Here is a 13,917-nt window from a genome sequence, read left to right as displayed (position 1 = left end):
TCTCCTAAGCATGACTCATAAAGCCTTCTGTGATCTGGCCCCTGCTGACCTCTTCACCACCCCCGCCTTCCTCCTGACCCCATTTTTATGCTCCAGACATTCAATACTTAGTTTGCAGAACAAGGCATGCTTTCTCACACCTCTGAGCATGCTGTTCGCACTGCTTAGAACTCCCTTCATCTGTCTACAGCCCGGCTGGCTAAATCCTACTCACTCTACAGGTCTTCAGTTCATCACTCCTTGCTCTGCAAAAACTTTCCTGAGGATTGTGAGCAGGTTCTTAGTTTCTGTTATACTTTGTGGGGTTCCTCCCTCTTTGGTGCAGTTGAGTTAATCAGAGCCCATGGCCCATAGCACACTTATGATCGCTGTCTGTGCAAGACCTTTCCCTTGTCTCCTGTGATTCAATCTGATTTCCACTCCTATTATCTTCCTTATGGCGAGCATGCACTCCAAAATGACATAAATATATGTATGTACATACTTATGTATATAACCTTAAAAATGAACATCCTTGTAAAATGTTGTTTTGTTTTTAAATTTACACAAATGTGCAGTGTTATAAATTTACTAATGTTACTGCCTGTAAATCTAGTTCTTGTTTGAACTGCTATACAGTATTCCATAGTCTGTATATTCGTCACATTTAACTTGTACTTTCCTGCAGTAATGGCCGTTTACATTACCATCAACATCCCATTAACACAAATTATCCCAAGATGAACAAGTCTGAGTATGTCTCTTTGTGACCCTATGGCCAAGACCCTGGGATATATACCCAGGAGTGGCTTTGCTAAGTCATAAGGCTCATATAGACTTATCTTCACCAAATACTGCTAGGTTGTGTTAATTTGCATTTCTCTGATTAGGAATGAGACTGATCATCAATTCATAGTAATTAGCCATTTGAGCATCTCTTTCCATGAAATGCTAACTATATCCTCTGTCCATTTTTCTGAGTCTCTTGGTTTTTATTTTTCCTCTTGTTGATTTACAGTTCCTTCAAGATTTCCTCTGTATTTTCTATCTACCTCAAGTACAGCATTGTTCTGAAATTACTGATCTACTTGTTTGTCGCCCCCACTACTCCAAAACTCCCTGAGGACAGGGACAATCTCTGATTCAATTCTACATCCTTTGAACCTGGCTTGGGGGTAGGAAAGCAATGAATAGTTACTGTATGGCTGATGGGCTAGACAAACGGCTGATGGGCTAGACAAACCGCTGACTGAAGCCCAGGGTCCAGGAGGTGACCTTCAGAGAGACTGTCATGTTCATCTATCTTACCCCATCTCCTGCCCTCTCCAATACCTGGCACAGGACAACTTAACACAAGTAGGTACTCAAGCAAGGTTTGTTGAACAAATGACTAAACTAAAGCAGAGAAGAGAGGAGAAACTTGTTCTTACTATTCTTCCACCTTAGAACTTTGGTCCTTCTCCCCTGTATCACTCATCAGGATAACAACAACAATAAAAGCTAATATTTATTGCTCTTAGTAGGTGCTAAGTATCATGCTAAAATAAATACTTTATAAGAATTTAGCCCAATATCTGATCTGCCCAACAATTCTATGAGATGGGTATCATTATCCCATTTGATGCATAAGGAAACTGGGGCTTAGAGAGGTCAAGCCACTGCTGGAGATAATGAACTGTGAAGCTGGGATTTTAACCCAGGTAAACCACATTTAAAGCTGGCACTCTTAACCCCTATACTGTGCCACACGCGTCCCCGGTGTCCCCGTTCTTTAAGGCTGACTACAATAAATGTCCATCATTCTAAGAGCTGCTCCCCGCCTTATGATAGCATGTGACCTCCCAGACATCAGGATAGGGGCTCAAGGGCACCCCAGTCTCCTCTTCTACCCACACTTCACCTACCGCTTCTTGGCGATTTCATTCTGCCGCTTCACCTTCTCTTCCTCAAACTCCCGGATGTTGCGCACACCGATCTCCCGACAGAACTCTTCAAACACCTCATCCTCTACCTGAGGGGAGAAGCAGGGGACAGCAAAGGTCCTTTGGGTCAGAGTGCTGCTTCCAGCCCCAGTCCTGCCCCAATGCACATGCTGGCATGGCTCCTCCTTTACCAACCTGGTTCATCTTCTCCTTCAAGTCTTTCATCTCCCTCTCTCGGCTCTGGATGATCCTCTTGATATCATTGATGCGAGGCCCAAAGTTGGCTAGCTCACTCTCCAGCTTAGACTTCTCCTGCAGGAAACGGGGTGGAGAGGACAAAAGAAACCAGGATCCTTGGAGAAAAAGAGCCACCTAGAGTGTACTGGCCCCATGCACAGTAAGGGCTAGCTCTCCACATGCTGCAAGAACCTGACTTGGCACTGCTCCAGACAAGGCTCTAACATCTCATTTGAACCATCACATGGCTTCCTCCCTGGCCTCCAGCCAGCCAACTTCAATCCAAAAGGCTAGGTACCAGAAAACATCACTACTTGCAGGTCCACACTCCCTTATCTATAACCCCTGGGGTCAGGTATGTTTTGGAATTCACAGACTTTTTGATTTTAGAAAAAGATAAAAATGATATATACATATTACATAATACCTCCAGAGTGGTCTCGGGAAGCACCCATAATCACATTATAATATATCTAGAAAAGTACCCCCACCCACAGAGACCGAAATGTCTGTAGCTCACTTTCAGAAGAAACTCAAATACTTGTTGAATCAATTATGTTAATAGCACCCAACATTTACTGAACACTCACTAGGTACAAGGAACCAGTCTAAACACATATGTTAACTCATTCACTCTTTACAAGGACACTATAAAGCAGGTATTATTCTAATTTCCATTTTATAGATAGATGAAAAAGCTGACGATGAGAACATTAGTAATTTGCCTAATGTCATACAGAGCCAAGATCTGAACTCCTGGCTGTCTGATTCTGCTATGCTTGGTTCCCTGGAGCAGATCAGGAGGAGAGAGGGAAGTGTGACAAGTTCTTCACCCCCCAGAAAAACCCAGGCCGGGAATGTGAGGATGGCCTTTGGCAGACAGGGCTGAAGGCCAGGCCCCACCTGCAGATTCAGGGCTAGGTGTCGTGTCTTGGTCTGTTCTAGGTCGCTCTGTGAGTACTTGAGCCGCATCTGCAGTCCGTGAGCCTGAGACTGCACTTGACGCAGTTCTGCCTCTTTCCGCTTTGCCTTCATCTGCTCCTAAAGTGGACAGGAGAGAAGGCCTCAGTGGTAAGAAGGTGGCCGGCTGACCTGAGGTTAGGACCCCCATTCCTAGCGAAGCCCTGTCTGTGCCTTACCTTCAGCTCTTCTGTCAACCGCTCCTTCTTCTCTTTCAACTTGTCTACTGCTTTCTCATCCCAGCGCCGTGCCTTGGCCTTTAGGTCACTGGCCCCGCCAGAGATCACCCCTGACTTCTGGAACAGGGTCCCATCCAATGCCACTGTCTACGTAGAGTAGGGAGAAGAGAGGAGGAGGAGGCAGAAGCTGAACAGAGGAATCTCCAATACTAAGCCTGTCCAGCTCCAATCTGGGCAGGGGAATCCATACCTTGTGGCGCTGGTGGCCTCCAAAGGCAATGCGGCGGGCGTCCTCCACGTTGTCACACACAAGGGCATTGCCACAAGCGTACTGCAGGGCCTTTTTGATGTGAGGTGGCTCATAGCGAATCACATCAATCACCAGCTTGGCCCCCTTCAGCTCCCGGAGTTTCTCATCTGTAGGTTTCACCTGTGAAAAGCAGCTCAGTTAAGTGGCAGAACATGGAGAGCTAGGAGGAGAGCCCTCTCACAGGGCCCTGGCCACATCCCCACCAGCCTCACCTCCAGGTAATCAAGAGGCAAGAAGGTCTCAGGCTCCCCACGCTGCTCCTTGATATACTGAATACAGTCCCGGCCTGTCTTCTCTGAGTCCACGATAATGGCATCCATGTTCTTGCCCAAAACCTTGGTTACAGCAATCTGATACTTCTTTTGTGTGGGCTGGCAGAGGTCAATGAGGCGGCCATACTGAGGAAAGTCAGAAGAGAAAACTGAAGCATCAGGTATTGGGGAGCTGGCTCAGGAAACCAAATTCCCAACCTGAGGAGTGAGGGAGGCTAGAATCTATCAGGAACACAGCCCCCACACTATGGAAGAAAAGCCTACTCTGGCCCCAAAGCAACAACTTCAGGCAATCACGTCTGAATCCAAAATCATCTCTCTAAACCTCACTTTTACCATTTCACAGACCACTGCCACCCCAGGCACTATGTCAGAGACCCCACATGCATTATCTCAAATTCTCATAAACACCCAGCAAAATAAATCTCTTTGTCTAGTTCACTTCCCCACTGCCCCTCAAACAAACCATGGTTCTCTAAGAACTATCAGATAAAGGGTAAGATCTTCAAGGGCAGGGACTGAGCCTAATCCATCCTTATCAATGCCTCAGCAGTGCCTAGAGGAAAGATCAGGAAATATTTGTTGAACCCAGGGATAGGATTATTGCAATAGAGGGATAACATTCAAGGAATCTGGAAACCCAGGATTTGGTTCAAGAAGCCAAGAGATCTAATAAAGCCTAGCAAATGAGCCGGTTGTTATATGCCAAAGGAGCTCATACTGAAGCCTGCATAGAGCTACTTCCTCGGAGCTAATTCCTGCCCCATGGCCCCTTCCCCTTCCCAAAGGCCTCTCCAGTTTCCCCACCTCCCACAGAGGAGTAGACACAGCAAGACAAAACTTTCAGAAAAATACCACCAGTGTGATGAAAAGAACAAGAGTTAAGAGTCAGAACAAGTTGGGTTTGAATGGCAGTTCTTACACTTACAAGCTATGTTGTTTTGGGCAAGTCATTTAATCTCTCTGAGCCTCAGTTTCCCCAGCTGTAAAAATGGGATTAGGAATCCTGCCCTCACAGGGCTGCTGGGAAAATCATCTGACAGTGAGTGTGAAAGTAAGTGCTCAGGAAATGGGTTCCCTCTCCACTCTTACCACAGAGCCAGGGTACAGGCGCTTGATACTCTCCATAATCTCTGCCTTTCGCTGTTGGCGGCTGCTCTCCTGCCGGTCAATGCGGGCATCCCCCAGCTGCTCCATCACCTGGTTCAGCTCCTTATTGATCTCATCAATACGCCGCTTGGCCATCTCCACCTCCTCTGTCAGCTCCCCCTCTAGCTTTTTCTGCTCCTCTAGGGACTGCCTACAAAGTAAGGAAACACAGGGGTTACCCCAGCTGGTCAGAAAATATTCCTGGCCAAGAGGGACTCTGGGGGTCCTGCCTGGGGAGGGGCAGGACAGGCAGGGTTCACAAGAACAGGCCTGGAGGTAACAGGAAAGGTTACAGAGCCACATACTTGCTGGTCGTGATGTATTCCTCTAGTTTCTCAATCCGCTTCTGATTCTCTTCAATCTCCCGAAGCTTTTGCTTGATCTTGGCCTGGAAGAGAGACAAATACCCCATCACCACAGGCTGAGCAAGTTAACTTCCAGACCATGGGGCCCTGGCTTACCCCCATATGCCCACTCATCCAAGAGCCCAGCAGTCATGGCTACTGTCACTAATGCAAGAGGCCTACTAAAAAGCAGACACACAGACAGGGTTCAGTGTGGCTTTGCTAACTGATGGGACCACCTACGGCCCTAGGAGACCCTCTCACAGGTGTTCTACCCAGCCAGGACTACCTGCCTCACCAATCAGGGAGGCTCAAATCAAGACAAAGTGAAGCTTTCTGGGCCTTTCTGCACCTCTGTCTTCTCATCTGTAAAATGCAGGTAACCTCTACTTCACAGAATATACATTAAGTGCCTAACATCGAGTAGCTATTAATATTAATGCCTACTGCCTTCTTTAAATACTTAAAAGTACTTAGCATAATGCCTGAAACACTGTAGGCTCTTGGGGTACTGTAATAACTTTCTAGCATTGTTATTATTCTACTATTATTGTTATTAAGAAGACAAGAAGTGACATATACTTCGTAAGTGTACGCTTTAGAGCTAGACCACCTACTTTAGGTCGTTCCTACGCCAGTTCTGCCACTTAATAATAACAATGTGACCTTAGGCAAATTACTTCCTCTGTGCTACAGGCTTCCTCATTTGGAAACTAAGGAATTAAATGAGTGAATACACGTAAAAAACAGTGCCTAGCACACAGTAAGTGCTTGCTAGATACCAGCTATTGTCATTATTATTAAGACTATCATTACTTCCTTTTCTCTGGACCATTGTCCATCATCCCTAATGTTGTAATGCATGCCCACCTCTGTCTCTACTTTCTTCCTCTCTTCCAGATCCAGCCGGTCCTGGTCGGCTTTCTGGTCTCTATTGAACTTCTCCAGCTCCTGGGCCAGGGTAGCTGCTCTCTTGCTGGCTTCTTCTTTCAACCGATGATATTTCTTCACCTATGTCAGGGACAGGGAAGGAGGACAGGGATGACCAAGTCAGTCCATGTCAGCCCAGTGATCCCTTCACCCCCTCCACCTCCCAACCCTCCCAGAGTTTACCTGATTCTCCTCCAGGGTCAAATCTCTGCCCTGACTCTGACTCTCCTCTTCCATCCGTTCCTCAAATTCCTGCCGGGCTTTCTCCACTGACAGCATCTCCTTTTCCAGCTCATCCATGTCACCTTTGCGCTTCTTGTAATGCTTCTGTGCATTCTGTAGGGACTTCTTGGCTGCTTCCAGCTTCTTGATTTTGTGGGAGGTATTCTCCTTGGCTTTGATGTACTGAGGCCGCTTCTGGTTCAGCTCTGAGTCCTTCTCCCTTTTATCAGAGGAGACAGGGCGGGAAACCAATTAGCACTGTGGGAGAAGGGAGGGTTCCCAGGCTTTTTAATCCAGAGAAAGGGGGCCTAAGTCCCCAAGCCAGCCTCAGGGAATTACCTAAAAGAACAAGGGCCTGATGTCCCACAGATCCTCAAAAAGGGGCTATTCCCTGGAACTGATGGCTTCAGCCTGGCATTCCAGCCACTCTATAAGGTAAAGCTACCACCCCTGCCTCAATCCTAGTCAGGCCAAGCCCTTCAGTAACAACTCCCAAGAATAATAATCCCGTGCTCCCGTAGTTGTCCTCCATCTGATCCAACCTTTTCAAATTTCTGTCCTTTAAACTTATAGGTCCAGTTTTCCTCTCCTAGGAAGGCACTGCCAGCCACAAGTTGCTTCCTATCATTTCCTCTCACTCAGCAAAGCCACCAGCCCTTTCAAGTTCTCCCTCTTCTGAGTACCTATCTACCCAAAGTCTGAGTACTTTAATATTCTATTTGTCTAAAATGCAAGTGAGGAAATGTGCCTAATTCTGGCCAAAGCAAGTCAAGGGTAAAATAAAGAAACCAGGACAAGCACTGGGCTCTTCACTCAGAGGAGCCCCAGGAAACAGCACAGCCTTTGGGCTTCCCACAAGTTGCAGGCCCAGGCCTGCCTCTTACTTGATCTCCTTCTCAATCTGCTGCTGCTCCCGCATCATTTTGCCCAGCTCCTTCTTCTTCTCCTTCAGCTCATCCTCTACCTTGTCCATCCGCTTCTTGTCCTTCTCGATCTCCTTGTTCTTAGAGGCTAGTTCCTTGTTGAGCTTCTCGATTTCCACTTCATTATGATAAAGTTTGAAAAGCTGCAACTGTACCTGAGCTCGCACCACCTCATCTTTCAGGCGCTGGTAACGGTCAGCCTGTGCAAATAGGGGCGTGGAGGCAGGGGTGCATCAGTAAGGCACTGGCTTCATCCTGGCCTCTCAGAGCCCAAAGGCAGCCTGGCCACCTACCTCTTCTTTTTCCTGTTTGGCCTCCTTGCGTTCAGCTGCAATGTTTTTTTTGCGATGGTAATTAAACTGAGTGTCCTCTTCAGCTTTCACCATCTCCTTCTTTCGTTTGTCATATTCCTGGGCCAGCTCCCCAGAGCGACTGATCTCTTCAAAAAGAGCTGTCCTCTCTTTGGGGTTCTTCATGGCAATAGATTCCACAGCACCCTAGTAAAGGTCAAAACACTCTCCCCACTTAGTCCCTAGCCAGTCCAGTTCCCCCTACCCACTCCCACTCAACCATTCAGAAGTTGTTCACCGCCTGCTTCCCCACACTGGGTGCACATTTCACCACTGAGCTTTGAGGATACATCCCCTGCCTTTTGAGGTACATGGGTAGCAGAAGAGACAGAAGCAAAGACAACACCGTGTGCTACATGCAGTAACAGCAGTAGCACACAAGAAGGACTAAATAAAACTTGAGGGAAGGAGACTAGCAGGGGTATCTATCTGGGAAGGCTTCCCAAAGTGGACATCTAAGCTGAGTTTGGAAGATGGGGAAGAACTAACCAAGAAAGTAAGAGAGAAGAGGCTATTTCACGTAGAGGAAAATTAGTATTGCAAAGGCCCGTAGGCCAAAGAAAGCAGGTGAATTTGGGGAACTGTAAAGGGTTTAGTTAGGTTGGAGTGTAGGGCTGGAGGGGCAGAGTATTGGCAGATAAGGCTCGTGAAGTCAGCAAGAACAAAAGGGTGGTGTTTCCTGAATGACAGGAGTTGAATTTTGTGCTAAGGCAATGGTTCTCAAACTTCAATGTGCACCATAAAAACCTGGAGAACTTGGGAAAACACAAATTGCCCCCCCCACAGTCTCCGCCCCTATAGGTCTGGGGAGGGCATGAGAATGTGCATTTCTAACATGTACCCAGTTGATGCTGATCTGGAGACTCCAATTTGAGAAATGCCATCCTAAGGCAATGAGAAATCACGGAAATGTTTTGAGGAGAGGAGCGAAAGGAACATATCTGTGCCCTCATAAGATGAACCTGGCCTCGGGGATGAACCGGAAGGGGCCAGACTGGAGTCAGGAAGCCCAGTAAGGAAGCTGCTACATTAGTTCAGGGGAGAGATGATGAAGCCAGAGATGGAGCAGGCCCAGTGGGGAGAGGACGAAAAGATATTTGATAATTGTTAAAAATACCCACCTGGAAGACGAGGAAGTTACGAGCTTTGATAAGAATGCCCAACTTCTCTAATTCCTCACTGTACTCATGTAGTTGGACCACTTTGTTGTTGATTTTGTACTCAGAGGAACCTCCTACAAGACAACGCAGGAGTGAGGCAAGGGTCAGGCCACCCTCCTACCCCAACAAACTAGTCTAGCCACGCCCCCACCCCCACCCCCACCGAGAACCTTCTGGCCAGCCTCACCCACCAACAATGACACGGGCAAAGGTGCGATCCTCAGCACCCTCCTCAGAGTAGACCATGCTGACAAAGGCCCGGTTGGCAGCTGGCTTGCCCACAGGAGCTCCATGGATCAGGTCCCTCAGGGTCTTAACCCGCAGGTTGCTGGTTTTCTCACCCAGCACAAAGCTGATGGCATCCATGAGATTTGACTTACCTAAGTGAGGAGGGGACAAAGCAGAGGAGGGGAAATCAGGAAGAAGGGGAGAGGAAAAGGAATAAAGGAGACACTGAGAAGGAAAGAAATGTTCCCTAATTATTCAGTGCTCAAACGAACAAGAGAAAAAAATACTGCTTTGCCCCCATAAAGACTGGGTAAAGGCTTAGAAAAACAGCTCCTTTGCAGTAATCGCTTACAGCAGCTCCAAACTAGAATCCCACCTAAGGAAATGGTATATTCACAGAATAGATCATTCTACAACCTTTGATGACATGGGAAAATGTCCACAATAGGAGAAGCAAGCAAGATACAAAATTCAACATAGTTTGATCTCAACCAAGTCAAAAAAAAAAAAAAAAGGCAAAAAAAACCACGGGCTGAGGGAAAGGGGAAAATGGGGAGCTACTGTTTAAGTATAGAGTCTCAGTTTTGTAAGACAAAAAAGTTCAGAAGATTGGTTGCACAGAAATGTGAATATATTTAACACTACTGAACTGTACACTTAAAAATGGTTACTATGGTAAATTTTACATTACGTGTATTTTCCCATATTCCATATTTTTTTAAAAGGCATATTCCTGTTGTGATACAATATGAAGCACACAGCATCACCTATGAAGTATCTTGCCAAAAATATTTAACCTGAATCTAAACAAACCTTTAAATCTACCTTCCAGTTTATAGGAAATACAGCAGTTAAAGGAAAACGGTAAATGATACCATGAGGAAATCTTATGACAAACACAGAATGTGGGATGTTCTACAAACAACTGGTCTGGTCTTTTCAAAAACTTAATGTGTTTTTGGGAGAATCATTCCAGAAAACAAGAGATTACTGAGACATAAGCAAAGGCAGCACACAAACTTTGACTGGATTCTTCAAAAGACATTTTGGGAACCTTGAATATAAACTGGATAACTGATGACATGAGGAAATTAATTTTCTTAGGTGTGATACTGATGTATGTGAGAATGGTGATTTTAGGAGATGAATGCTGACGTTAGAGGTGAAATGTCGTTAAGTCTACAATTTACTTTCAGATGATTACATCAAACACAGATGTAGGTTTGAAAAGTTTCATGATAAAAACATGGGGGAGAGAAAGGCAGAGGAAAAAATACATAAAAACGTAAACAGAGTAACAGTGGTTGTTTCTGGGAAGAAAAATAGGTAACAAGTCAGGGAAGGGAGAGAGCCTTCTTTTTACTGTATATATCCTTTGAGATTTTTAAAATTTTATTCTATGTACATATATTTACTATTAAATAAATAAATTAACATTAAGAGTGATTATATTTTCAGTAGTGTAGTCACAGTTTTTAGTTTCTCCATTTTAGACTCAGGGGAAAAAAACATTAAAAAAATTGGGGGGGTGGGTATAGCTCTGTGGTGCTTAGCATGCACAAGGTCCTGGGTTCAATCCCCAGTATCTCCATAAGAAAAAAAAATTTAGACTGGGGTTGGGGGTGGGGAAGTTTAATCTCTCTAAGTTCTATCTCAAGATTCCCCTTAACATGTTATCTGACCTGGAACTGAGGACCTGGTTTCCAAAACCTTTCTACGCATCTATAAAAATGGCAGTCCAGGTCCTTCCACAGGGCAGTACAAGGCAGTGATTAAGAGCTGGGGTTCTAGTGCAACAGACCAGGCCCTAACCTTAGTTTCACTACTTCTTAGCTGACCTTCTTTTCCCTCACCTGGAAAATTTGAAAAACCATGACTCATGGGTAAAGCATCTAAAACAATGCTTGGCACATAGTTCTCTGTGGGAGTGGCAGGGGCACAGGCTTTGAAGTATGACAGGCACAGGTTCTGATCCTGGCTCTGAGATCACAGTTATTTGTGCCTCAGTCTTCTCAGTTATAAAACGAAGATAATGGTATCTCTCTCCTAGGGTCATTGTGAGAACTTAAATGTAAAGTGTCCCAGTAAATAGAGTTCTTGGCACACAGTGGTTGCTCAATAAATGGCAATACTGGGGCTCACAGTCTTTAAGGTGTTAGCCTGCTGTGACTTCTCTTGCCTGGCAAAGCAATAAAGCTGTTCTTTTCTATCCTCCCTCCACCCCAAAAAAAGTGGCAATGCTATCCTAACCAGTCTGGGCTCTATCTCCCTCATCACAGCAAGACTAGCACATCATGCAGACCAGGAGTTGGCCTTTTAGGCACCCATTTCCAACCTTTGGGCTCCTCCCATGCTCTCTAAGGATGGCAAGAACATCTCACAACCAAAGGCCTCCCTATCCCAATCATTCACCATTGTAAACAATTTTATAACATGCATTATGACCTGAACAATGGTACAATGTTTTAAGCAATGTCTTCTTTGGGGCACTTACCATAGACCAGTAAAGAAGATACAAAAACATATACCATGAATACAAAACAGAAAAAATTAAACATTAACATGTACCAAGTGTCTACTGTACACCAGTGAGGAATTCACTGAGGGGAATCAAGGAATGCCTTTGTGGAGTTGGGCACTGAAGAATGGGGGAGGGGATGCAGTCAGACCAAGGGCCTTTTCGGAATGCTTGGGTATACAAATTTACTCATGTTGAGAGGACCGAAGGCCAAGAGGTGCATCCTGACTCTTTCCACAGGGGCCACCACACCAAAATCCTAAGAAACTGCAGTGGAATCCCAAGCATCAGCCATCTAGGCCAGTGGCTCTCAAATGAGGTGGAGGATCAGGGGAGTGATTTTTGCCCCTCCCCCAGGGGACATGTGGCAATGTCTGGAGACATTTTTGATTGTCACACCTGGGTAGTGGGGGTGGGCTGGCACCTAGTGCGTAGAAGCCAAGGATGCCACTAAACATCCTACAATGCACAGAACTGACCCCACAGCAAAGAATTATCTCACTGGAAATGTCAATAGTGCTGCTGTTGGGAAACCCTGCTCAACAGAGAGCCAAATTCTGGCAGGACTCCAAGGAAGGACATCAGTTAGAGCTACCTCAGCAAGGGTAGTCCCTCAGGCTAGGAAGTGATTTGGCTGGAACACCTCTGGGGTGGAGAAACACAGCAGGATTCCAAACAGACCGCTTGTGGAATCCAAGCTTGAGGAATCCAAGGTGTACCATTTAGAGATGGGGAATTTAGATATGAAATAGAGGCCTTCCTTACCTGACTACCCTTTCTTTCTTTCTTTCTTTCCTTTTTACTCCCCCCAACCCAGTTTTAATGAGCTATAACTGACATATAACATTGTATTAGTTTCTGGTGTACAACATGATTCCGTGTTTGCACAGACTGTAAAGTTATTGCCACAGAAAGCTTAGTTAATATATATCACTTCGCAGCAACATTTTCTCTTGTGATTTAAGATCTACTCTCGTACCAAGTTTGAAATATACAATACAGTATTGTTAACTAATGACCACTTTCTAAAGAGCCATCCAAGTCACTCTATCACATCATCACTGTATCACATTAATTTCCTGCACAGCACTTATCACAGCCGAAAAATAACTTATTTTCTCATTTATTATAGTCTTTCCCCTCTGCAACGTAAGTTCCCTGAGAGCACGGCTTATTCTAGTCTCCGTTTTTCCACAGCACCTCGATTGAACAACTCCTTATAAAACAGTAAAACATTCAATAAACTTGACGAGCGAATGAGTTCTGACTTTTGACGGTTTCAGTGGTAGGAAAGGGGTGAATTCGAGGCAATCCCACCTCTCAGATGAGGGGGGGGGGTCGAGACCCCAAGCACTCCAGAGACATTAGCGCTGAGTCCGAAATTCAAAAGTGCCGCCTCCGGAGGAGTGTTAAAAAAAAAAAAAAAAAAAAAGGAACTGGAGTGTACCAATGCGAGGCGGGAGGGGGCGCTGAGCTGAAGCAGAAGTACACCGTTTGGGACCGGAGACCACCGGAGGGCTACCAGCGGTCCCACATCTTCCGGAGGGTTCAAACAATGCGTGGAGGCCGGATGCAGCTGGTCCGGCGAGGAACTGCGAAGCCAGAGACTGGCAGCCGGCTCGGGACGCGCCACTTTTGGCGGGAGGGGGCAGTGGGCGGGGTAACGTACAATTCGGCCCGTACCATTCGGGCCGAGGCGGGGGCCGCGCAAAGAGCAGGCAACTGACACCTGGGGAAGAGGCTGGAGTCAGAGCACCCGAGCGGGGAAAGCGGGTCCGGGCCGAACCCCCTCAGGAGGGCAAAGAACCTGTTAGGGTTCGCGACATTTCAGGCTGCACAGGCTGGGTTGTACTAATTTGCTGCCGGATAGGGGGTCCAGGCTGGGACGTGCGCAGGGCCGCAGCCGGGCTTATCTCACCAGAGCCATTGGGTCCAATGATGGCGGTGAACCTCTGAAATGGTCCGATAATCTGTCGACCCTTGTACGACTTAAAGTTCTCGATCTCAATCAGCTTCAGGAAACCCATGACCGTGGCGGCGCCGGCGGCTGTACCAAAGGCCCCGCCGTACGCCTGCGAACTGGGGTAGCCCGCGCGGGAAACACCGCAGTGCAGGCCGGGCGGACGGCAACCCTCGCGAGAATTGTCCAGGCCTAGCGGGATTTTCGGCTTCCGGCGCGGCCGGGAACCAGGGGCGGGGCCGGGAACCAGGGGCGGGGCCTTCGAGTGACGTAG

The 13,917-nt window shown here is 46.7% G+C and overlaps 1 protein-coding gene across 2 annotated transcripts in view; it reads right to left on the bottom strand.

The window, feature by feature from the left end:
- SMC1A (structural maintenance of chromosomes 1A) overlaps window positions 1-13,816 on the bottom strand; it is a 33,294-nt gene extending 19,478 nt beyond the window's left edge. The window contains exons 1-15 of one of the 2 annotated variants that reach the window (XM_010970692.3): window positions 13,602-13,816; window positions 9,129-9,317; window positions 8,899-9,011; window positions 7,721-7,924; window positions 7,389-7,627; window positions 6,466-6,724; window positions 6,223-6,363; window positions 5,314-5,396; window positions 4,952-5,159; window positions 3,800-3,985; window positions 3,528-3,707; window positions 3,278-3,424; window positions 3,042-3,179; window positions 2,097-2,213; window positions 1,884-1,990 (exon numbers count right to left, since the gene is read on the bottom strand). In XM_010970692.3, the coding sequence (XP_010968994.1) occupies window positions 1,884-1,990; window positions 2,097-2,213; window positions 3,042-3,179; window positions 3,278-3,424; window positions 3,528-3,707; window positions 3,800-3,985; window positions 4,952-5,159; window positions 5,314-5,396; window positions 6,223-6,363; window positions 6,466-6,724; window positions 7,389-7,627; window positions 7,721-7,924; window positions 8,899-9,011; window positions 9,129-9,317; window positions 13,602-13,710 (2,420 nt within the window). In that variant the 5' untranslated portion in view covers window positions 13,711-13,816. Of the gene's footprint in view, window positions 1-1,883; window positions 1,991-2,096; window positions 2,214-3,041; window positions 3,180-3,277; window positions 3,425-3,527; window positions 3,708-3,799; window positions 3,986-4,951; window positions 5,160-5,313; window positions 5,397-6,222; window positions 6,364-6,465; window positions 6,725-7,388; window positions 7,628-7,720; window positions 7,925-8,898; window positions 9,012-9,128; window positions 9,318-13,130; window positions 13,255-13,601 lie in introns of those variants that run through there. The other variant, XM_074359507.1, reaches the window with a different exon arrangement.
- Between the last annotated feature and the right edge of the window lie 101 nt (window positions 13,817-13,917).

This window comes from Camelus bactrianus, chromosome X, assembly GCF_048773025.1.
Source record: "Camelus bactrianus isolate YW-2024 breed Bactrian camel chromosome X, ASM4877302v1, whole genome shotgun sequence".
NCBI lineage: Eukaryota > Metazoa > Chordata > Mammalia > Artiodactyla > Camelidae > Camelus > Camelus bactrianus.
This window is presented reverse-complemented; position numbering and strand designations above follow the sequence as displayed.